At 46.2% G+C, this 25,774-nt stretch overlaps 1 protein-coding gene across 2 annotated transcripts; it reads right to left on the minus strand.

The window, feature by feature from the left end:
- Window positions 1–643: 643 nt before the first annotated feature.
- Window positions 644–25,257, minus strand: LOC124151825. Of its 2 annotated transcripts, none has more exons than XM_048401752.1 (11): window positions 25,106–25,257; window positions 23,286–23,612; window positions 20,881–21,159; window positions 14,173–14,352; window positions 9,455–9,589; window positions 6,954–6,995; window positions 6,202–6,309; window positions 4,448–4,478; window positions 2,869–2,981; window positions 1,874–1,991; window positions 644–1,067 (listed from the first exon to the last, which is right to left on the minus strand). In XM_048401752.1, exons 1-11 carry the CDS (start codon window positions 25,158–25,160, stop codon window positions 1,037–1,039), a joined length of 1,419 nt encoding a protein of 472 aa, XP_048257709.1. In that variant the 5' UTR covers window positions 25,161–25,257; the 3' UTR covers window positions 644–1,036. The 2 variants fall into 2 exon arrangements, with proteins under 2 accessions (XP_048257709.1, XP_048257708.1); XM_048401751.1 differs by having other exon boundaries at window positions 9,449–9,589.
- Between the last annotated feature and the right edge of the window lie 517 nt (window positions 25,258–25,774).

Here is a 25,774-nt window from a genome sequence, read left to right on the forward strand (position 1 = left end):
TAAACGTCTGAGACCTGCATTACTTCGGTTTTTCCTCCCACATGAAGTTGACAGGCCGTGATAAAACTGGATAACTGTTCAAAGCGACGGTAAACCCAACTCACTCACTTACTACCATAAAATTCCTGGTTATTGTAAAGTGTCTGGTTACCTATAGTCCCTGGTAACAACACAATCTCCCCCTTACTGTAAAGTCCCTGGTTACCAAAGGATTTATTGTTTCTATGGAGTCCCCAGTTACCATAAACTCCCTGGTAACAACGAAGTCCCCTGTTGGGTTGTGAGCAAAAGCTTGGTGTTAATCTGAGGGTTGGGTTGAGGGTAAAGTTGAACGTAGAGATGGAGATACAGGAGACCGCAGAAGAGGGTAGAGGGTAGGAATAGAGGCTAGGTTTGTAGGAGGCCTGAGGACATAATTGGGGATTGGGTATCGAGTACAGATTGAGGAAGGATTGGTGAGACTTGAGAAAGTTTGTTTGTTGGGTTGAGGGTCGTACCATTGGAAGTGGGTTTTGTGACAGTCTTTAAAATAGAATGGAGAACTGCTAGGGTAGGGTGATCTTAGAGAGGAGACGCAGTGAGAAGCCTGGGAGCGGGGGAAGGGTGGGGAGAGGGGGGGGGGGGGGGGGGGGGGGGGGCTGGACGAGATGGATTCTCTCGACACACAGACCTACATTCCCGATGTGTGTGCGACAGAGCGGGGTTGTTGTAGAGTTGAGGTTAACGGTGGTACTGTATGTTGTGTGCCATGCATGGCAATCTCATCTTAACAGCAACAAACAACAGCTGGTAGGTCCAAGTTAATATCAGAGAAATATATACACTTTGATACCAGCATTAATAAAGAGGCTAGGTGATAGGAACATTGGAATGTAACAAGTGTTGGTCATGGACATTGTATTGTGAAGGACCAAAGACAAGCAATGTTTCTTAACACTTCTCTTCTGATGTGTCCACAGATAGGCGTCGTTTGAGTGAACGGACTGGACATTGGTCAGTGCCCCTTTTCAACATCGTCCATGTCAGGCCAAGCGCTTCAGCTGCTGCTGGTGCTACAGTTGCTGTTCCTAGGGTAAAAGAAATAAATCCATCAAAACGGCAGCATAACAGCCATCGGTAGAATTAAGGTGTATCAGCTAGTAAGTACAACTTTCTATGTCAAATGAGGGTTGCGATTGAGGATGAAGATGAAGATGGTTATGAGGCTGGGGTTGATGTTGGGGTTGAGGATGAGGATGAGGATGAAGATGAAGATGAGGATGTGGATGAGGTTGTGGATGATGTTGGGGTGAGGATAAGGGTGTGGATGAGGTTGTGGATGTTGTTGGGGGTGAAGATGTGGATGAGGTTGTGGATGAAGTTGTGGATGATGTTGGGGTGAGGATAAGGGTGTGGATGAGGTTGTGGATGATGTTGGGGGTGAAGATGAGGATGTGGATGAGGTTGTGGATGAGGATAGGGTCGATGTTGGGGTTGATGACGGGGTTGGTGTTGATGATTGGGTTGTGGATGCGGATGAGGATTGGGGTGAAGATGCGGATGTGGATGAGGTTGTGGATGAGTATGAAGTCGTGGATGATGTTTGGGTGAGGATAAGGGTGTGGATTCGGTTGTGAATGATGTTGGGGGTGAAGATGAGGATGTGGATGAGATTGTGGATGATGTTGGGGTGAAGATGAGGATGTGGATGAGGTTGTCGATGAGGTTGGTGTTGATGTCGGGGTTGGTGTTGATGATGGGGTTCAGTATGCGGATGAGGTTGTGGTTGATGTTGGGGCTATGGATAAGGATGGGTTTGGGGTTTGGGTTTGGGCTGCTTCACAGCTTCTTGGGTAGTAGGTTCTATGCATAATGTGCATGGTGGCATGCTTACTGTCTAGGGAAGGTACCATCGTCGAAGAGGCTGATGTGGTCGTAGACGGGATTGGTTGCCGCATTGGTAGTGATGACCTTGCCCTCAACCGGCTTCATGTCAACCTTTGTCGAGAACACTACAAGAAAAAGAAGTTTATTGCAGATACTACTACTACTACTACTACTACTACTACTACTACTACTACTACTACTACTACTACTACGTTTCTACTACACCTACTCCTATATGTACTACTACTTCTACTATTTGTTGGCGGTTGGATGTTTAGATGTTAAAGCGTCGCTCGTTTCGCCACGACCCTACTACTACTACTACTACTACTACTACTACTACAATACGTTTCTACTACACCATTACCATAACCATTACGACGACGGCTACTACTACCACTATTATTTATTATCATTTCTTCTACTACTGCTGTATCGTCTAAACCCAACTCACTCACTCACTCTACTACTCCTGCCTATACCGTGAGACCCCAGGACGTAGGAAATCCTTTATTATTACAATACAACCACCCTTGGACGTTCCCTCAACCCAAGGACTTCGTTCTTTATCAAAGACTTACGTCCCAAATCCTAATCTCTCATCAAAAGACGTTAAATTGTCGCTTATCCTGGGAGTGTTTCATCTTTGGACTATACTTTATCCTAAGAGGACGATCCTTTATACTAAGAGGACGATCCTTTATCCGAAGAGGACGATCCTTTATCCGAAGAGGACGATCCTTTATCCTAAGAGGACGATCCTTTATCCTAAGAGGACGATCCTTTATACTAAGAGGACGATCTTTTATCCGAAGAGGAAGATCCTTTATCCTAAGAGGACGATCCTTTATCCGAAGAGGACGATCCTTTATCCTTAGTATGATAAGGGGAACAGTCAAATGTTATAGTTATTTCCTTACATTGAACCCCTACAGTTTGGTCAGAAGGTTTTAAGGTCCTGGGAACTGAGTTAACCCTCACCCAGAAAGCATTTTTCCTTACCCTCAAGGTGACCCTCCACCGGCAGAATGTACCCCCCGTCCTCCAGCTGTTTACTCCACATCTTGGGGCAGGGCAGTTCCTGGTAGTGGTTGGGATCCATCCCGCTGGGGCGTCTACATTGAAAACATATTGTGTTCCATAGTAATAAATAATGTTTCTTATGCTTACGTGTTGAATTGTTAGTTATTGAGACCAAAACGTGAGGGAGGTTGCATAAAAGACAAACGTGATGTGGGTGTGGGGTGTGGGTGTGGGTGTGAGTGTGGGTGTGGGTGTGGGTGTGGGTGTGGGTGTGGGTGTGAGTGTGGGTGTGGGTGTGGGTGTGGGTGTGGGTGTGGGGATGGTGGTGGGGGGTGGCGGGTTGGTGGTGTGTGTGTGTGTGGGGTGGGGGGGGGGGGGGGGGTTGGGTGGGTGTTGTATCGAAAAACATAAATTGACCCTGAAAATTCTTGATATTTAATTATGCATCAGACCTTTGAAAACGATGAATTGAATGAGTTGCCTGCCACAAAAATTACTTTGTTGCAATATGTCTTTCTTTATAAAAATCAGGCTCTTAAGTTTTATATTAATCAATCTGGTTTTGCACATGAAGCTGAAATGTTATTTAATCTTGATACAAAATGCCAATCCTCCCCCAACCCACCGAAAAATGGTCGGTCCTATATGACTTTGAGGAAATTCACAAGCACATGTATGGTGGGAAAGACCCATCCGGAAAATCTGGGATTCGAACCCACGATAATAGGATAAGCCACGTTTTATGACCTTTATTGCACAAAGAACTGTCTGGATTTCGACGACTGCGCAAACAGTTGGTTTTCTTTTGTTAAGATCGACATTTCCAAATCGAGTTGGTACAGAAATGAAACCTAATCGATGTTTAGAAATTTGAAATCAACCTCGCATAATGTTTAGAATGGAGGCCAATCCTGTCCACATAACGTGATAGACCCTCTATGGAGCCGACGTCAGATCTTCACTGCAGATATATGTAACTGATGAAAATACGATTGCACTACAAACGCAATGAAACAAAAACACTTCCCCGAGAATGACGTCACAGGATCCGCAAATTTCAGAAATCGGGGAAGTGTTTTCATTTCGTATAAAATGAATGTGACAGTATAGTTCCGACAAAGTGATTTCTCTCTAATTCTTGGGAAATCATGAAATGACCAGTATCTATCCTCAAGGTGTTCACTTAGCCTGATATACTTCCAAGCTGATGTTATATGTTTCCCATACCCCTCATCAGCTGCTTGGGGGCACGGGTGGCCCAGTCGTCTAAGGCGCCGCGATTCGCTGTGCAGAGTTGCGTCCCTTGGGCATGCCAGGAACCTATGGTTGTGGGTTCGAATCCCGGTTCGCCCCGATTATGTTTCTAGGTTTGTCAGCACCATACCCGTGCTTGTGGGTTTCACCGAAGTGGTAAACGTCTGAGACCTGCATCACTTCGGGCTTTCCTCCCACATTAAGCTGACACGTCGCGATATAACTGGAATACTGTTAAAAGCGGCGTTAAACCCAAATCACTCACTCACTCACTCATCAGCTGCTTGTGACAATTTCCACGTACCTGTTAGTTGAAGCATATGGGGATTCCAACTCTGTAAAGACATGTGACAAACGATACTGCCAGTGATACAATTATATTTAAAACGTTAAAAAAATGCCATACAATTTTAAAAATTAAACTAAAACATAAATTCGTTGATTTGTTCGTTCACTCATTCATTGACCGATGAATGATGTGCCTTTTAGATTTTTCTTTTGTCAGTCGTCTGATAAATCATATGATAAAGGATATGTCATTCATTAATTCATCCATCCAATGTCTGATGAACGATATGTCATTTATTAATTCATCAATTCGCTAACTGAATGATATGACATTCAAAAATTAATACATGCATTGCCTGACAAAGGATATGTCAATCATTTATTCGTCAACCCATTGCCTGATAAAGGATATGTCATTCATTAATTCACCCATCCATTGCCCGATAAAGGATATGTCATTCAACAATTCATCCATCCATTGCCCGGTGAAGGATATGTCATTCATTAATTCATCAACCCATTGCCCGATAAAGGATATGTCATTTATTAATTCATCCATTCGCTACCTGATACCTGATATGACATTCAGAAATTAATACATGCATTGCCTGATAAAGGATATGTCATTCATTAATTCGTCAACCCATTGCCTGGTAAAGGATATGTCATTCATGAATTCATCCATCCATTGCCCGATAAAGGATATGTCATTCAATAATTCATCCATCCATTGCCCAGTGAAGGATATGTCATTTATAAATTCATCATTCCATTGCCCAATAAAGGATATGTCATTCATTAATTCATCCAACCATTGCCTGATATGTCATTCATTAATTCGTGTATCCACGAGACAAGAGAGTTTGCCTGGTAAAGGATATGTCATTCATTAAATCATCAACCCATTGTCCGATAAAGGATATGTCATTCATTACTTCATCAACCCATTGCCCGATAAAGGATATGTCAATCATTAATTCATCCATCCTTTGCCCGAAAAAGGATATGTCATTCATTATTTCATCAACCCATTGCCTGATAAAGGATATGTCATTCATTAATTCATCCATCCATTGCCTGATATGTCATTCATTAATTCATCCATCCATTGCCCGAAAAAGGATATGTCATTCATTATTTCATCAACCCATTTTCTGATAAAGGATATGTCATTAATTCACCCATCAATTGCCTGATAAAGGATATGTCATTCAATAATTCATCCATCCATTGCCCGGTGAAGGATATGTCATTCATTAATTCATCAATCCATTGCCTGAAATGTCATTCATTAATTCGTCTATCCACGAGACAAGAGAGTTTGCCTGGTGAAGGATATGTCATTCATTACTTCATCAACCCATAGCCCGATAAAGGATCTGTCATTTATTAATTCATCAACCCATTGCTCGATAAGGATATGTCTTTCATATCCATCAATCCATTGCCCGATAAAGGATATGTCATTAGTTAATTCACCAACCCATATGCCTGATAAAGGATATGTCATTCATTTATTCATCCACTCATTGCCTGATAAAGGATATGTCATTAATTAATTCACCCATCCATTGCCCGATAAAGGATATGTCATTCATTTTAATTCATCCATCCATTGCCGATAAAGGATATGTCATTCATTAATTCATCCATCCATTGCCTGATATGTCATTCATTAATTCGTCAGTCCACGAGACATGAGAGTTTGATACCTTCAAAGCATTTGAAGAACCATATCGTACTTCATGATACCGATAAAAGGATGGTTACCTCTCTTCATCGTCTGGTACTTTATGTAGAATACAACAGCAACGACGATTCCGATGGCAAACATGGCACCTACGCCGACGCTGACGCCGATTTCGAACGTTGGATATCCTGTAAATAGCGACAACACATTTTTATATTCAAAAGAAATCTTTGCCCAAAGAACAGTCGAATGTACGATTGTGACTATATCACGAGCATGTGTTTATGTATAGTATACGTAGGAGGAATTGGTCTTAACCAGGAAGACATTGTAAGGTTTCTATTTCTGGGTGTGTTATGTTATGACGTACCTGCGTCAAAGTATGTGGCGACCTACTTCCATCACGGCATGTTATGGGTATGTTGGGACGTAATTCATTAGGACAACTATATTATGACGTTCCACCATGAGGATATGGTATCACGTACTTCCACCAGGTATGTTGAAACTCCAAGCCCCCCTACCCCCCCCCCCCCCCCCCCCCCCCCCCCTCCTTAGGTGACTAACGGGCTCGCTGACTTGGTTGACGCTCGTCAATCGTCGTATCCCAATCGCGTAGATCGATGCTTATGATGTCAATCACTCGATTATTTGCTTATTTATATTGAATATTGCTGAGTGCAGCGTTAAACAACAAACAAACAAAAATATAAAATTACGTACCCCAGTTACGCTTATGCCATAAAGTGACATTATAACAATGTTCTATGATGAAAAATCACATCTTACCTGCCGTTTATGTTTGATGTATAGTTTACATTTTAGAACGCACCTGTTTCAGCTTGGCCGCAAACTGCACCCACAGGCTGATGACCTAAAATACAATGTACTCATATCATTACTTATCATTATGACCCGTGAAGATCCGGGGTAGGATAGGTCTTCAGCAACCCATGCTTGTTGTAAAAGGCGACTATGCTTGTCGTAAGGGCGACTAACGGGATCGGGTGGTCAGGCTCGCTGACTTGGTTGACGCATGTCATCAATCCCAATTGCGTAGATCGATGCTCATGATATCAATCACTGTATTGTCTGGTTCAGACTCGATTATTTCCGTCATATAGCTGGAATATTGCTGAGTGCGGCGTAAGACAACAAACAAACAAACAAACAAAACTTATCATTATATGGAGCATTTTGGCTCGGGGTAGAGGGTGTTTGTTATATACACAACCAAACGCACGCGAGCATAGAAAGATACAGAGTTGTATTGAAGACGAGACGAGTCTGATATATGGGGAGGAGATGGGAATGAAAGACATTTAGACATAAAGAGGGATGGATAGAGGCAGACTGAGAGAAGGGGAGAAGAGAGGAGAGACATTGGGAGATTCAGAGAGGTGGATATAGGTAGAGGCAGACTGTGAGAAGGGGAGAAGAGAGGAGAGACATTGGGAGATACAGAGAGGTGGATAGAGGTAGAGGCAGACTGAGAGAAGGGGAGAAGAGAGGAGAGACATTGGGAGATACAGAGAGGTGGATATAGGTAGAGGCAGACTGAGAGAAGGGGAGAAGAGAGGAGAGACATTGGGAGATACAGAGAGGTGGATATAGGTAGAGGCAGACTGTGAGAAGGGGAGAAGAGAGGAGAGACATTGGGAGATACAGAGAGATGGATAGGGGTAGACGCAGACTGAGAGAAGGGGAGAAGAGAGGAGGGACATTGGGAGATACAGAGAGGTGGATATAGGTAGAGCCAGACTGAGAGAAGGGGAGAAGAGAGGAGAGACATTGGGAGATACAGAGAGGTGGATATAGGTAAAGGCAGACTGAGAGAAGGGGAGAAGAGAGGAGGGACATTGGGAGATACAGAGAGGTGGATAGAGGTAGAGGCAGACTGTGAGAAGGGGAGAAGAGAGGAGAGATATTGGGAGATACAGAGAGATGGATAGAGGTAGAGGCAGACTGAGAAAAGAGGAGAAGAGAGGAGAGATATTGGGAGATTCAGAGAGGTGGATAGAGGTAGGGCCAGACTGAGAGAAGAGGAGAAGAGAGGAGAGACATTGGGAGATACAGAGAGATGGATAGAGGTAGGGTCAGACTGAGAGAAGAGGAGAAGAGAGGAGAGACATTGGGAGATACAGAGAGATGGATAGAGGTAGAGGCAGACTGAGAGAAGAGGAGAAGAGAGGAGAGACATTGGGAGATACAGAGAGGTGGATAGAGGTAGAGGCAGACTGAGAGAAGGGGAGAAGAGAGGAGAGATATTGGGAGATACAGAGAGGTGGATAGAGTTAGAGGCAGACTGAGAGAAGGGGAGAAGAGAGGAGAGACATTGGGAGATACATAGAGGTGGATAGAGGTAGAGGCAGACTGAGAGAAGAGGAGAAGAGAGGAGAGACATTGGGAGATACAGAGAGGTGGATAGAGGTAAAGGCAGACTGAGAGAAGGAGAGAGAGAGAGAGAGCATGAGACGAGACAGGGAGAGACACATAGGTGGACAGAGACAGAAACAGATTGAGAGAAGGAGAGGAGAGACATGGAGAGATAAATAGGGCAGATAGAGAAGGAGAGAGAGGATAAGACGAGACAAAGAGAAACACAGAGAAGTGGAAATAAGCAGAGGCAGCTTGAGAGAATGAGAGAGTGGATGAGACTCTCAGAGAAGGATAGAGAGAGCATGAGACGAGACAGGGAGAGACACATAGGTGGACAGAGACAGATTGAGAGAAGGAGAGGAAAGACGTAGAGATATAAATAGGACAAATAGAGAAGGAGAGAGAGGATAAGACGAGACAGAGAGAGAGAGAGACAGAGAAGTGGAAATAGGCAGAGGCAGCTTGAGAGAATGAGAGAGTGGATGAGACGAGACAGAGAGAGATACAGAGATGTGGATAGAGACAGAGACAGCTCGAGAGAAGGAGAGAGGATGTGACGAGGCAGAGACATATACAGATAGGTGGATAGAGGCAGAGGCAGCTTGAGAGAAGGAGAGAGAGGATGAGACGAGGCAGAGAGAGATACAGAGAGAAGTGGATAGAGGCAGATAAATATTGAGAAAAGGAGAGAGGATGAGACGAGGCAGAGAGAGACACACAGAGAAGTGGATAGAGGCAGAGGCAGCTTGAGAGAAGGAAAGGAGAGGTATAGAGAGATAAATGAGACAGGTTGAAAGAGAGGGAAGAGGAGAGAAGGATTGACATTCAGACAAACAGACAGACAGACAGGAAAGAGAGACAATCAGGCATAGAAAGAAACAGAAAGACAGACAGAAACATACACTCCCTTCAGACAAACGCATTTGGCCCTTCAGAACTGTCACCGACCTTCACCTTGCAGGTCAATGTAGACAAAGGTCGTATCGACGATGTTCTCGGCTGAGACACAGTACATGCCCAGGTCGTCGTCCGTCTCCACCTTAACCTCCAACTCAGCTGTCAGACTGTCACCCGCTCCCCCTAGGGTATCTGAAACAGTCATGTACATGTCTTACCTAGTCCAACAAAATCTCAACACAACTCGCCGATTGTCACCCACACCCCCTGTGCTATCTAAAACAAACAACATGCGCAACTTAGTGGAAAGAAAGATGTCAATAAATAAGTTACAAAACAATATTGATTAAAAAATAGTTTACATGAAACACCCAAAATACATGCTCTTAGCCCTTAAACATGAATGTCCTTCAGAACCAGAGGTCTTACCGTGAAGTATCGCGCCCAGACTACTGTCTGTTCCACGACCATGCCTTTACCGTAATGTACCGTCTATCAAATCTCGTCTGTTAGGAGGCTAGAGATCCATGCCTTTACCATGATGTACCGCGTACCCAAATCTCGTCTGTTAGGAGGCCGAGATCCATGCCTTTACCATGATGTACCGTGTCCCCAAATCTCGTCTGTTAAGAGGCCAGAGATCCATGCCTTTACCATGATGTACCGTGTCCCCAATCTCGTCTGTTACGGGACAAGAGATCCATGCCTTCACCATGATGTAACGTGTCCCCAAATTTCGTCTGTTACGGGATCAGAGTTCCATGCCTTTACCATGACGTACCGTGTCCCCAAGCTCGTCTTTTACGGGACCAGAGATCCATGCCTTTACCATGATGTACCGTGTCCCCAAATCTCGTCTGTTAGGAGGCCAGAGATCCATGCCTTTACCATGATGTACCGTGTCCCAAATCTCGTCTGTTAGGAGGCCAGAGATCCATGCCTTCACTGTGATGTACCGTGTCCCCAAATCTCGTCTGTTAAGAGGCCAGAGATCCATGCCTTTACCATGATGTACCGCGTACCCAAATCTCGTCTGTTAGGAGGCCAGAGTTCCATGCCTTTACCATGATGTACCGTGTCCCCAAATCTCGTCTGTTAAGAGGCCAGAGATCCATGCCTTTACCATGATGTACCGCGTACCCAAATCTCGTCTGTTAGGAGGCCAGAGTTCCATGTCTTTACCATGATGTACCGTGTCCCCAATCTCGTCTGTTACGGGACAAGAGATCCATGCCTTTACCATGATGTACCGTGTCCCCAAATCTCGTCTTTTACGGGATCAGAGTTCCATGCCTTTACCATGACGTACCGTGTCCCCAAGCTCGTCTTTTACGGGACCAGAGATCCATGCCTTTACCATGATGTACCGTGTCCCAAAATCTCGTCTGTTAGGAGGCCAGAGATCCATGTCTTCACCATGATGTACCGTGTCCCCAATCTCGCCTGTTAGGAGGCCAGAGATCCATGCCTTCACCATGATGTACCGTGTCCCCAATCTCGCCTGTTAGGAGGCCAGAGATCCATGCCTTCACCGTGATGTACCGTGTCCCCAAATCTCGTCTGTTAGGAGGCCAGAGATCCATGCCTTTACCATGATGTACCGTCTACCCAATCTCGTCTGTTAGGAGGCCAGAGATCCATGCCTTCACCATGATGTACCGTGTCCCTAATCTCGTCTGTTAGGAGGCCAGAGATCCATGCCTTCATCGCGATGTACCGTGTCCCCAAATCTCGTTTGTTAGGAGGCCAGAGATCCATGCCTCTACCATGATATACCGTGTCCCTAAAACTCGTCTGTGAGGAGGCCAGAGATCCATGCCTTCATCGCGATGTACCGTGTCCCCAAATCTCGTTTGTTAGGAGGCCAGAGATCCATGCCTTCATTGTGATGTACCGTGTCCCAATCACGTCTGTAAGGAGGCCAGAGATCCATGCCTTTACCATGATGTACCGTGTCCCAAATCTCGTCTGAGGCCAGAGATCATGCCTTCATCGTGATGTTCCGTGTCCCCATATCTCGTCTGTAAGGAGGCCAGAGATCATGCCTTTACCATGATGTACCGTGTCCCCAAATCTCGTCTGAGGCCAGAGATCCATGCTTAATCTCATATTAGAAAATTATGTCTAACTTGATAACCCTGTGCCTAGCCTCTGCTTACGTTGATATCGAGAGCCTCCAGGGACAGAGCCCAATGCACACCTTGATGTAGCATGTCCCCGCTCCCGTCTGTACCAGGGACAGAGCTCCCTACATACCTTGATGTACCATGTCCCTGCTCCCGTCTGTACCAGGGACAGAGCTCCCTACATACCTTGATGTACCAAGTCCCCGTTCCCGTTTGTACCAGGGACAGAGCTCCCTACATACCTTGACGTATCATGTCCCCGCTCCCGTCTGTACCAGGGACAGAGCTCCCTACATACCTTGATGTACCATGTCCCCGCTCCCATCTGTACCAGGGACAGATCTCCGCGCCTACCTTGATGTACCATGTCCCCGCTCCCGTCTGTACCAGGGACAGAGCTCCCCACCTACCTTGATGTAGCATGTCCCCGCTCCCGTTTGTACCAGGGACAGAGCTCCCTACATACCTTGATGTAGCATGTCCCTGCTCCCTTCTGTACCAGGGACAGAGCTCACTACATACCTTGATGTACCATGTCCCCGCTCCCGTCTGTACCAGGGACAGAGCTCCCTACCCACCTTGATGTACCATGTCCCCGCTCCCGTCTGTACAATGGACAGAGCTCCCTACACACCTTGATGTACCATGTCCCCGCTCCCGTCTATACCAGGGACAGAGCCCCCTACATACCTTGATGTACCATGTCCCCGCTCCCGTCTGAACCAGGGACAGAGCTCCCCGCCTACCTTGATGTACCATGCCCCTGCTCCCATCTGTACCAGGGACAGAGCTCCCTGGCTAACTTGATGTACCATGTCCCCGCTCCCGTCTATACCAGGGACAGAGCTCCCTACATACCTTGATGTACCATGTCCTCGCTCCCGTCTGTACCAGGGACAGAGCTCCCCGCCTACCTTGATGTAGCATGTCCCCGCTCCCGTCTGTACCATGGACAGAGATCCCTACACACCTTGATGTACCAAGTCCCTGCTCCCGTCTGTACCAGGGACAGATCTCCCCGCCTACCTTGATGTACCATGTCCTCGCTCCCGTCTGTACCAGGGACAGAGCTCCCCGCCTACCTTGATGTACCATGTCCCCGCTCCCGTCTGTACCAGGGACAGAGCTCCCCGCCTACCTTGATGTACCATGTCCCTACTCCCGTCTGTACCAGGGACAGAGCTCACTACATACCTTGATGTACCATGTCCCTGCTCCCGTCTGTACAATGGACAGAGCTCCCTACATACCTTGATGTACCATGTCCCCGCTCCCGTATGTACCAGGGACAGAGCTCCCTACCCACCTTGATGTACAATGTCCCCGCCAGCGTCTGTACCATGGACAGAGCTCCCTACACACCTTGATGTACCATGTCCCTGCTTCCATCTGTACCAGGGACAGAGCTCCCCGCCTACCTTGATGTACCATGCCCCTGCTCCCATCTGTACCAGGGACAGAGCTCCCTGCCTAACTTGATGTACCATGTCCCCGCTCCCGTCTATACCAGGGACAGAGCTCCCTACATACCTTGATGTACCATGTCCTCGCTCCCGTCTGTACCAGGGACAGAGCTCCCCGCCTACCTTGATGTAGCATGTCCCCGCTCCCGTCTGTACCATGGGCAGAGCTCCCTACACACCTTGATGTACCAAGTCCCCGCTCCCGTCTGTACCAGGGACAGAGCTCCCCGCCTACCTTGATGTAGCATGTCCCCGCTCCCGTCTGTACCATGGACAGAGATCCCTACATACCTTGATGTACCAAGTCCCTGCTCCCGTCTGTACCAGGGACAGATCTCCCCGCCTACCTTGATGTACCATGTCCTCGCTCCCGTCTGTACCAGGGACAGAGCTCCCCGCCTACCTTGATGTACCATGTCCCCGCTCCCGTCTGTACCAGGGACAGAGCTCACTACATACCTTGATGTACCATGTCCCTACTCCCGTCTGTACCAGGGACAGAGCTCACTACATACCTTGATGTACCATGTCCCTGCTCCCGTCTGTACAATGGACAGAGCTCCCTACATACCTTGATGTACCATGTCCCCGCTCCCGTATGTACCAGGGACAGAGCTCCCTACCCACCTTGATGTACCATGTCCCTGCTTCCATCTGTACCAGGGACAGAGATCCCCGCCTACCTTGATGTACCATGTCCCCGCTCCAGTCTATACCAGGGACAGAGCTCCCTACATACCTTGATGCACCATGTCCCTGCTCCCGTCTGTACCAGGGACAGAGCTCCCCGCCTACCTTGATGTACCATGTCCCCGCTCCCGTATGTACCAGGGATAGAGCTCCCTACACACCTTGATGTACCAAGTCCCTGCTCCCATCTGTACCAGGGACAGAGCTCCGCGCCTACCTTGATGTACCATGTCCCCGTTCCCGTCTGTACCAGGGACAGAGCTCCTCGAGTATCTTGATGTACCATGTCCCCGCTCCCGTCTGTACCAGGGACAGAGCTCCCCGCCTACCTTGATGTACCATGTCCCCGCTCCCGTCTGTACCAGGGACAGAGCTCCCTACATACCTTGATGTCCCATTTCCCCGCACCCGTCTTGTACAACGGCCAGAGCTGCTCGCCTTCATATGCCGCCCGCCCCTCCTGTTTGTGAAGGGGCCAAAGAAGAGTCCTACCTACCTTGACGCACCGTCTCTCCAGAACCATTCTTCACAGGGGTCAGAGCACCCTCTTCAATCTTCCACCAGGTCAGCTCTGGTCGAGGGTCACCGGTGAAGGTCGCCTCCAATCTGGCCGTTTGACCTTTCGAAGTTCTCAAGGTCGGAGTGAAGGATGCGCCGTCTTTTCTTTTCGGACCAGCTATAAAATATTAGCGACAAAAGCTTGCTCCCTAATCATAAGTAATATATATTGAACGCAATGTCCAATGTATGATTCCGACTTTATCATAAACATGTGTTTATGAATAACTATCAAATAGCGATGGTACCGGGCATCAGTTATCCTGTCTGTGACGCCCGTCACAAACACATGCAAAGGCAAGTCAAATTGCATTTTGGTCACTGGCGCGTTGAATTAAAAAATGCCCTCCACATTTCCACCATGGAAACTCTTGAAGGCAAAGGCCTTAACTGCCGTAATGCCTATCAAACAACTTTTGAGCAAGAGTCGTATGACACTCTCTGATGTGTGTTAGATATTTTCTATCGGCCATACCGTGATATGTTCACACATATAAACCGAGTGATGGCTGTACGAAATTTATATAAACTCCAAGAAATGAGTGAGTGAGTGAGTTGGGTTTAACGCCGCTTTTAACAGTATTCCAGTCATATCACGGCGTGTCAGCTTAATGTGGGAGGAAAGCCCGAAGTGATGCAGGTCTCAGACGTTTACTACTTCGGTGAAACCCACGAGCACGGGTATGGTTCTGAAAAACCTAGAAACATAATTGGGGCGAACCGGGATTCGAACCAACAATCATCTATAGCTTCTGGCTTGCCCAAGAGACGCAACTCTGCACAGCGAATCGCGGCGCCTTAGACGACTGGGCCACCCGCACCCCCTCCACGAAATGATGTTGGGTGGTAATATTACATTTTATAACACAGTGAGTGAGTTTGTGGGTATGGTTTTATGCCGCTTTTATCAATCTTCCAGCAATATCACGGCGGGGGACTTAAGAAATGAGCTTCACACATTGTACCCATGTGGGGAATCGAACCCGGGTCTTTGGCGCGACGAGCGAACGCTTAAACCACTATGCTACCCGACTGCCCATAGTGAAGAAATAGTGTACGGTTTTCAAGATCTGCTCCGGAAACAAGCACTACCGCCATTTTCAGTCAAAGTCATAGTTTTGCTGTCGAAACGCGAAAATATTGCTTTGAAACAAACCCAGACTATCAAAAGGCACCAGTTCACCACTGGACCTATCTATGTGCCTAGTTTTGTTAAATATATCTCGTGGTTTTTTAGTTCTACTCCGGAAACGAAACGTGACGGACAGACGGACGGAATGACGTACGGACGGACAGCACCCATTTCTATATCCCCCTTCCACTTCGGTGCGGGGGATTATAATATATCGAGTGAAGATGATGATGATAACAGCAACAACAACAACAACAACAACAATAACAACAATAACAACAATAATATATCGAGTGAAGATGATGATTTTAACACCAACAGCAACAACAACAATAATATAATATATCGAGTGAAGATGATGATGATAACAGCAACAACAGCAACAACAACAACAACAACAACAACTACAATAATATAATATATCGAGTGAAGATGATGATGATAACAGCAACAACAGCAACAACAACAACAACAACAACAACAACAACTACAATAATATAATATATCGAGTGAAGATGATGATGATAACAGCAACAACAACAACAACAATAATATAATATATCGAGTGAAGAAGATGATTTTAACACCAACAGCAACAACAATAACAACAATAATATATCGAGTGAAGATGATGATGATAACAACAACAACAGCAACAACAACAACAACAACAACAACAACAACAACATATCGAGTGACCAATCTCCGAGAAAAGAGTTTTCAGATAATATATTGCAGCGGAGGCCAACGTCTGAGACGTATCTTGGACCCCGATATGACAGAGCATGTACGTGACACAAGGGTCTGATTCATAAACATTTGGACAGACTACGTTGGCCAGGTGGTCTCTTTTTAAACGATATCTGTGACAGAATAGGTTACACGTTTTTAACATTTTTCGTAATACCAAAGTATTATGAGGATACGGGTCCCAAGGTGAAACGGAGTCACGTCCGGTTAAAAAAAATACCCGAATATAAAATGATCTATCTTCTAGGAAAGTCAAAGCCCTCTTCAGGGACCCGTTCCACAAAGCGATCTTAGCGCTAATGTGGTCGTAACACCCATGCTTAGTGGGCCTACGATAGTCGAATTGATAAAATTGCTTTGATAACATTCGAAATTTGGCAATTACGTGATAACGTGATGTTAACATATGTCCTTCGGCAGGGGAACTGATTTTGCAGCCGGGGAAGCTATTAATGCTATCTCTGTGTATTCAAACTTGACAGATGGATTTGTAAAATGAGGTTAGTTTCCTACGTTTAATGCCTGAAATCGACACCAGTTGAAAGAGTGTTGATGATGTGGTGAACTGATTATAACTGTATCGCGGCCGTGCAAACATTTCTGTGCTGTTGCTATGGTTTGACATACACCCTGATTGATATACAGTATACCATGGTTATGAATGACCACCAATTTTAGTTCGTAATAACCGTAGTTCGTTATAAGCATATATACACCATATATACAAGAAATAGCCGGGACTAAACAATAAGTTCGTTATATCGGTAAGTCCGATATAAGCGTGTTCGTTATAAACGTAGTTTGCTGTACTGTGTAAATTTGGAATATTTCCTCATAAAGGGCGGTTGACAATGAGATGCTTGTGTGTTAACTGAAATCGCAATAAAACTGTCAGTGATATTTCGGAGTGTCGTACACACTATACAGTGACACGTCGTGTATGCATTACCCCAAAGGTGAGGTGAAATGGGGTTTAACGTCGCGTCGAAGATTATTGCACTTATATAGCGACGTGCATGCACGTGTATATGTGTGTGTTGCTGCTTGTACTAGTCCGGACTGATGCCGATTTATAGTGCTAGGACACTGAGATACCATGCCGCAGTTTAACATGAATACCCCACTCAGACACAGTATACTGACTCCGAGCCGACCAGTCCTTGTTTTAGCTCCTTAATGCCGAGCGCCAGACAGGGTAACAACAAGTACCATCTTTTAACGTCTTTTGGTTTGAGGCGGCTGGGGATCGAACCCCGGACCTTCCGCTCTCCGGGCGGACGCTCTACCATTAGACCACGAAGGCGGTCTCTACCCCTAAGGGAGAGGATGTGGCATGCACAAAGTAATGTATAGTTTAACGCCGCTTTGAACACTATTTACGTTATATCACGACGTGTCAGCCTAGCTGGGGGTGGAAGGAAAGGAAGGCCGTAGAAGTGCTCCATTTGGTCAACCCACGAGCAATGGTGCTGCGCTTACACGCTAGGGTTCGGGGGCGGTCGGGTAGCCTAGTCGTTAAAGCGCTCGCTCGTCACGCCGAAGACTCGGGTTCGAATCCCGACATGGGTACAATGTGTGAAGCCCATTTCTGGTGTCCCCCGCCGTGATATTGCTGGAATATTGCTAAAAGCGGCGTAAAACCAAACTCACTCACGCACTCACTAGGGTTCATAGCCAGGGAAAACTTAGTTTCAAACCAAAGATCCTGGAACATATAAAGGACGCAACTCCGCAAAGCGATATTTGATATTGATATTGGCAACAATAATATAAGGGTCACGACTGCCGTCAGATTGTAGCCTGTCTTACAGACCCTGATACAAATATATCAAATACAGCTCATCCAAGTATATAATGTTCTATGGGCTACTTTGTAATATTTTTTTATTACGATAATTCAACAACAGTTACTGTTTTTTCTCTGTACGATATATACTACATGATAGTCTAGTCAGATTGCGGTCTTTTTTGTGATAGTCACGTGAATGAGTGAAACTAGTTCCCATATGAATTCATACCAATGACAGTCGACATGAAATACGGGATTGAGGTTGGCCGGGTGCATATTGCGATACCCATAGACGGTATTTAGGTTATCATAATAAAACCTATGTTATCGCAAACACAGAGCGAATGAGAGAAGGCATAATATACAAGTTAGCAGCCTTGCTATGGCAGCAGGAAACATAAACGCCTAGTTGACCAGGAAAAAGCAGAGGAGTATAAATAAACACCTTTTCAAAACATACTTAAAACCTGAATAAGCTACGTACATGCTGTAAAAAATGCACTCGGTGTTTTGGGTTACTTAGAAACTGTTCAGGCCTGATAAATAATGCTTTATCGCGCCTAAACACGACTCCATAAGTATCACGCGGAAAGGAATGAGAGGTGGTTTTACCGCCTAAGGCGGGATTCACACAATGCCTAGACAAACATCTAGTGTCTGAAGTGAACATATTACAGAAAGAAAATCTGTAAAATTATCTTAATAAAAATATTACAAAAAGGAGCCGAGACACTCTCTTTATTTTCAATAATCTAGACTTGCCAAACATAGACTTGCATGGGCTATATTATATATTTGTATTAGACTAAATATGCCTGTCTATTAAGTGCGATGCATAACGAACTCTATCATGCCTCCATGTCAGAATAAGACCGCCTCCGTGGTCTAGTGGTAGAGCGTCCGCCCGGAGAGCGGAAGGTCCGGGGTTCGATCCCCGACTGCGTCATATCAAAAGACGTTAAAAGATGGTACTTGTTGTTACCCTGTCTGGCGCTCGGCATTAAAGGGCTAAAACAAGGACTGGTCGGCTCGGAGTCAGTATACTGTGTCTAAGTGGGGTATTTATGTTAAACTGCGGCATGGTATCTCAGTGAGCTAGCACTATAAATCGGCATCAGTCCGGTCTAGTACAAGCAGCCACACAAACATACTCACACGTGCATGCACGTCGCTATATAAGTGCAATAGTCTTGGACGCGACGTTAAACCCCATTTCACCTCACCTCACCTCACCAGAATGATTAGATATGATTGTTCAGACGTGATCTTGATAAAATAATATGTAATAATCTCTCGCTAATTATATCTCTTATACCCCGCAACGATCAGTACAGGCTTCACGTGGATTTCTGAGAGGCAGAATATATCCCCCGCTTCAAAGTAAAAAACCGCACGCTTTTTCCGAGTCAATGAAAGTCACGTGACATAGCACAAATTAACCTCAGCTCAATGGAACAGCTGTTTTCTATCAATTTTTAATTTGTGTTAATTTATTTACAATGTCACATTAAATCATGTAGGTAAGTTGAATTTGTTGCAGCACTATTTACGTTATATGACCTCCTGCTCGTGGTATAAAATCTAAAAACCCAATGTACCCCTCGTGATCCTGCTACAAGTTATCGTGATTTCCAAAACACACCGAATCCATTGTCGCATATATTTATTGTGAATGTCACATAAAACAATATTATATAAGGACATGGCTCCATTATGACAGGCTCCGCCATCATGCATGATAGCGGAACTTCAAATTAAGACAAGAGATATTATTGGATGAAATGATCGTGGATGTGGAGGTACTGGTGGACTGCAGCAATGAGCTTAACCCCAACTGCAGCAACCGCTGCCCTGCAACAACCGTTGCCAAGCAACCCATGTTGTTGCTTACCGATGCAGCGCCTGCTGCCCTGCAACTATCGTTGCCAAGCAACCCATGTTGCTTACCAATGCAGAACCCGCTGCCCTGCAACTACCGTTGCCAAGCAACCCATGTTGCTATGCAGCTATCGCTGCCAGGCAAGTACCATTGCCAAACCATGAGCGAGGGCAACTATTGTTGCCAAGCTGACCATCCGCTGTAAAGCGGACACTAAGCCATCTGCTGTAAAGCAGAATGGATAAATTGGTTCCTGCTGTAAAGCGGGCAACCCTATCCTAAATAATTTATAATTTGGGATGTATCCCAAGACGCCAAATGTAACTTGTAATGCAGTCCACCAGCACTCCGCCACAAGCACTATTAAAAATTCTGAAGGATGTTGGTTTGTTGTTTAACGACGCTCTCAGCAATATTCCAGGTATATGACGGCAGTCTGTAAATAATCGAGCCTGGACCAGAAAATCCAGTGATTAGTATCATGAGCATCGATCCACGCAACTGGGATCGATGACATGAATCAACCAAGTCAGCGAGCCTGACCACCCGATCCCGTTAGTCGCCAAGCATAGTCGTCTTTTACGGCAAGCATAGTCTGAAGGGTGTAATGCGATCAATCTCTAATCAATACATCCTTCAGATTGTTATTTATTTGATAAGCCACAATTTCATGCTTGTCAACAACGATATTAGTCAACACTTCCTGATAGGCGATACCGTTCTTGATAATTGTTTTAGTGCAAAAACTGCTTTAACGTTGTCAAGTGCAGTTTGCGAAATCTTAGCCATTGTTGACAAAGGTTACTGCGAAAACAAAATTGAGTGAACCCATGCCGGCATTTTGCAGTTCAGTGGTTAGAGACTATGGTGGCCGAGAGGGGACATCGCTTTATCGATTTTAAATACGGCTGCGATATTGCGATGAAACGATAACACGAGACGAGAAAGCGATAACACGAGACTCTGGTATCGCCTTCTCGTCTCGTGCTTTGTCTCGTGCTATCGCGTTCTCGTCGTACGATTCCGACTCGTAATCATAAGCATGTGTTTTTAATACCCACCGGCGTCTGCACAAGTAAAATATAAGTGTACTCACTCTGAACAAGAAGGAACGCGGAGATGTCGCTGGCTTTGTTAGATGAGGGGTTGACGGCTGTGCAGGTGTAGTTACTGCTGTCGTCGCCCACCAACCCCTTCAGTGCCAGGACTTGACCCCGACTACCCCTGGCCCGACTGGTCAGGTCCTGTCCGTCCTTGGTCCAGCTGTAACGACAGTCGGGGAGACAGTTGGCGGAGCAGGTCAGGTTGACACTACCTCCCTCCTTTGTCTGGGGTTCTGTCTTGTCCAATTGCATCTGTGTTGGACCCTCGGAGTCTGGGGGGAGAAAAACAGTTACTTATCTAACTCATTGAACAAGACTTAGTAATCAACGTATTGGGTTATTGGATCCCTCTTTGATAATAAGATGACAACAATCCTTCGATAAATAGAAGCGACAAAAGTCATTTCCAGATCCACAATGCAAGAAACCTCTGCTGAAAGCAGAGCCCATTGTACGATTGAGTGAGTGAGTTGGGTTTTTAACGCCGCTTTTAACAGTATTCCAGTTATATCACGACGTGTCAGCTTAATGTGGGAGGAAAGCCCAAAGTGATGCAGGTCACAGACGTTAACCACTTCGGTGAAACCCACGAGCACGAGTATGGTGCTGACAAACCTAGCAACATAATCGGGTCCAACCGGGATTCGAACCCACAATCATAGGTTTCTGGCGCGCCCAATGGACGCAACTCTGCACAGCGAATCGCGGCGCCTTAGACAACTGGGCCACCCGTGCCCCCTTGTCAGCAAAGGAAAGGCATGAAGATATGAGAAATACCCGTCAAGGCCAGAAACAGATCCCTTCGAGCGCAATGGATAAACTAGCGGCGAAAATTATGTGGGTCACTGAAAATCAGTGTTGACACCAGGTGTTCGCGAAAAGGGTAAGCATGACCTGCCCTACTGGTAGCACCCGCCACTAACACAACCAGCCATGCGACGGCGGCCTGTAAACTAATCAGTCAATCAAGCCATCCATGTACCAGAGAAACAAGCGACACGGTAGCGCACTGACCGACCTTGTCGAAATAGAAAGATGTTAATTTTGAAGCACGTCCGCCTATACGTTCGTCTTGTACCCATTCGGATGACTGCCCTTCGAATTAAACGGTTAAAAAATAGGCTGCTGAATTGAAGCGGAATTGAGTCAGAGGGGGGTATGTTTTAGTGAACTTCATAAGGGGCCCCATAATGCATGGAGGGAGGTGGCTGACGTCTTACATATCACTGACTTGACAAGCACTGACGCCTCTTTCACACTTGGGCCCACTGAGATATAGCATTCGTATCCTGAATGTATTTGCACCTGCTTGTTACTTTAGTGTGTAATAACATCCCTTGGCTTTTTTTCATACCAAGCCCAAGATCTGCACATGCCGTGTAGGTACCCAGGAAGTGACACATTTAAAGAACAATGACAATAATTGCCATCCTTGTGTGACACAGAAGATGACTCGAGGGTTGAGCATCCTAATGATGCAACTTCTGAATCCAAGTGGAAGCTGTCCATCGCGTGGATGTGACAGACCTTGGCTCAATCGCTGACACTATTGGTATTAGTTGCGATCAGTCCAGATTATCCTGATACCAGAATGTTGACACCAGAGGCCTCGACTGAATATATCAAGGGACCTCTCAACCATCTTTTTGCAGAATCCTGATTAACGTTGGAAGCGAATTGTGTCCAGTATGAGATCTTGGTCCATCACTTTGAGCCAAAACGTCAGAGCAAACAGTGAAAACATTTGTCCTCGCCCGAACAAAGCATCCCAAAGGGTAGAGTCATTTGGCAAAGTCATGGCTTTTGGTTTGTGGAACAGTAAGGGAAGGAGTATTGGCAACGAGGTCAGGCCATCGACGGGCAATACTATAACACAGAACTGCATAAATCGAGAGAAGCTATGAAAGAAACACATCGGGGAATTTCTGTGCTGTTTCATGCGTGGCGAGGCATGGGTGGCCCAGTCGTCTGAGGCGCCGCGATTCGCTGTGCAGAGTTGCGTCCCTTGGGCACGCCAGAAACCAATGATCGTGGTTTCGAATCCCGGTTCGCCACGATTATTTCTAGGTTTGTCAGCACCATACCCGTGCTCGTGGGTTTCATCGAAGTGGTTAACGTCTGAGACCTGCATCGCTTGGGGCTTTCCTCCCACATTAAGCTGACACGCCGCAATATAACTGGAATACTGTTAAACGGGCGTTAAACCCAACTCACTCACACTCAATTCAGGCGTGGCAAATAACAGTGGCAGCAGCCTTGACATGCCCATGCCATACACGCTCCAGACCTAGCTCCCTCTGACTTATAACCCTAAAGACAAACCACAGAGTAGAGGAATGTTGCTGTCGAGGACTTTTAACGCTAGTTAATGTTAGACCAAGTATAGGTTCATATTTACCCGTCAGCTTAATGTTGATGGTGTTGCTAAACGCTTGATATTCACATTTCCAGCTTCCTTCAACATCGTCGTGTAAGGAGGTGGCGTTGAGGATGTAGACGTAGTTGCCGTCACTCTGCCGTCCACACCCACACGTGTACTGTGTCTGGGAGCGATGGTCGGAGGTGTATTGGGTACAATCATCTCTCTTCACCGAACACTTGACATATGTGTTCCTTTGGAAGAGCAAGGCTCCCGTTGTGCCTGCCGTCGTCAGGGCACACTTGAATTGCAACGATAGTCCCAAGAAAGCTTGAGGTGACGTCTGGGTCAAGTTCAGGGCTGCACCTGAATCAAGATTGTTGAAGAAGGTTGTTGAAAGTACAATCTTTGATTATTTGAGAGAGATTGAGAGAGATATTTAGAGAGGTAGAGAGGGAGGGAGAGAGAGAGAGAGAGAGGGGGTGGAGAGCGATAGAGAGGGAGGGAGAGAGAGAGGAGAGATAGAGAGGGAGGGGGAGAGAGAGAGAGGGGGTGGAGAGCGATAGAGAGGGAGGGAGAGAGAGAGGAGAGATAGAGAGGGAGGGGGAGAGAGATAGAGAGGGAGGGGGAGAGGGGGTGGAGAGAGATAGAGAGGGAGGGGAGAGAGATTGAGAGATATATTTAGAGAGAGAGGGGGGAGGGAGAGATAGAGAGAGGGGGAGAGATAGAGAGGGAGGGGAGAGAGATAGGGAGAGGTAGAGAGGGAGGGGGAGAGAGATAGAGAAGGAGAGAGGGGTGGAGAGAGATAGAGGGAGGGAGTGAGAGAGGAGAGATAGAGAGGGAGGGGGAGAGAGAGAGAGGGGGGTGGAGAGCGATAGAGAGGGAGGGAGAGGGAGGGGGAGAGAGATAGAGAGGGAGGGGGAGAGAGATAGAGAGGGAGGGGGAGAGGGGGTGGAGAGAGATAGAGAGGGAGGGGAGAGAGATTGAGAGAGATATTAGAGAGAGAGAGGGGGAGGGAGAGATAGAGAGAGGGGGAGAGATAGAGAGGGAGGGGAGAGAGATAGGGAGAGGTAGAGAGGGAGGGGGAGAGAGATAGAGAAGGAGAGAGGGGTGGAGAGAGATAGAGGGAGGGAGTGAGAGAGGAGAGATAGAGAGGGAGGGGGAGAGAGAGATAGAGAGGGAGGGGGAGAGGGGGTGGAGAGAGATAGAGAGGGAGGGAGAGAGGGAGGGGAGATAGAGGGAGAGAGAAAGATAGAGGGAGTGGGAGAGAGAAGAGAGAGAGAGTTTTTCATTTCGCGACGTTTCAATCTAGCTTCTTAAACCGTTAACAAGCTGTAGTAAGTACACCAAATTGATGAGAATGAGCGGCAGATTGACATTAACAACATGAGGTAATAGGTACCAAATAACGCACAGATAAATGGACGAACACGGATGTACAATACGAATAACACACATCACACGGCCATGTATATACAAAGCTGTAGACAAACCCACAGACAGACGGTGCAAACTGGAAAGTAGTCCGGCAAACATTCACAGTAGTGTGGTGCGACATGGTCCAACATGGACCGACATGGTCCAACATGGACCGACTTGGACCAGTATGGACCGACATGGACCAACACTGACCAACTTGGATGATCAAGGCCGGCATTGAATTAATCTGGCACACGCCATTCGATATAACTCCGAATAGTGCAAAACCAAAACCAAAAATATCAAAATATAATCTGTAGATCCCTACGAAAGGCTATCCATGTAAGCTTGGGAAACACGAAGCACGCTTAAAATAGACAGTTTGCTGCCCGTGCGAGATGGCAGTGCCCTCAATGAAAGCTTTATGTATATATACTTACCAGCAACAGCGCCCATCTGAACCCAGACCAAAAACAGTGCCACTGCCGAAGTCATCTCGTCCCTGGCAACTGAACACCGCTGTCATATGAACGTTAGCTTGCACAGATTGCACGACCACGTAGGCTGTTCACTGAGTGGCTACGGCTTTTCCAGGAAGTATATTGTCTTTTAGGCTTGCAATCTATATTTGTAAAACATGTACAACATAAGTATTTTCCTCATATTCAGTAATAATATTTGTCAAAACGTATACACATTGATAATATAGTACTACAGAAGTAGCGTACGGATACAAACCTGTCGAACCTCGTTTTGTCGAACTCGTGGGGCCCTGGAAAAAAGTTCGAGTTATCCGGGTTATCCAGAACGAACGTTATAGGTCTTATCGGTCTTCACTGCGTATGATATAAAAAGTAAGCCTTTAGACATGGCGGTCCCATTCATCACGCACTGGGTCTTACATACTTTTCGAGATGGATTTTACAGTATCGTGCGGAGGATTTAACTGGTTTGGCGTGTAACTGGAGAGATCCCAGCAGTTTGAAATAGTTTCCCAAATATTCTGAGGACTTGTATATATATTAGGGAAAAATGGATGTCTTGAATCAGTGACAGAAAACATATTCTGCCGCTAATACATATTCTGAGATCCCCACACAGACGAGCCC

This window comes from Haliotis rufescens, unplaced genomic scaffold (assembly GCF_023055435.1).
Source record: "Haliotis rufescens isolate VD_foot unplaced genomic scaffold, xgHalRufe1.0.p SCAF_23, whole genome shotgun sequence".
In the NCBI taxonomy this organism is placed as follows: domain Eukaryota; kingdom Metazoa; phylum Mollusca; class Gastropoda; order Lepetellida; family Haliotidae; genus Haliotis; species Haliotis rufescens.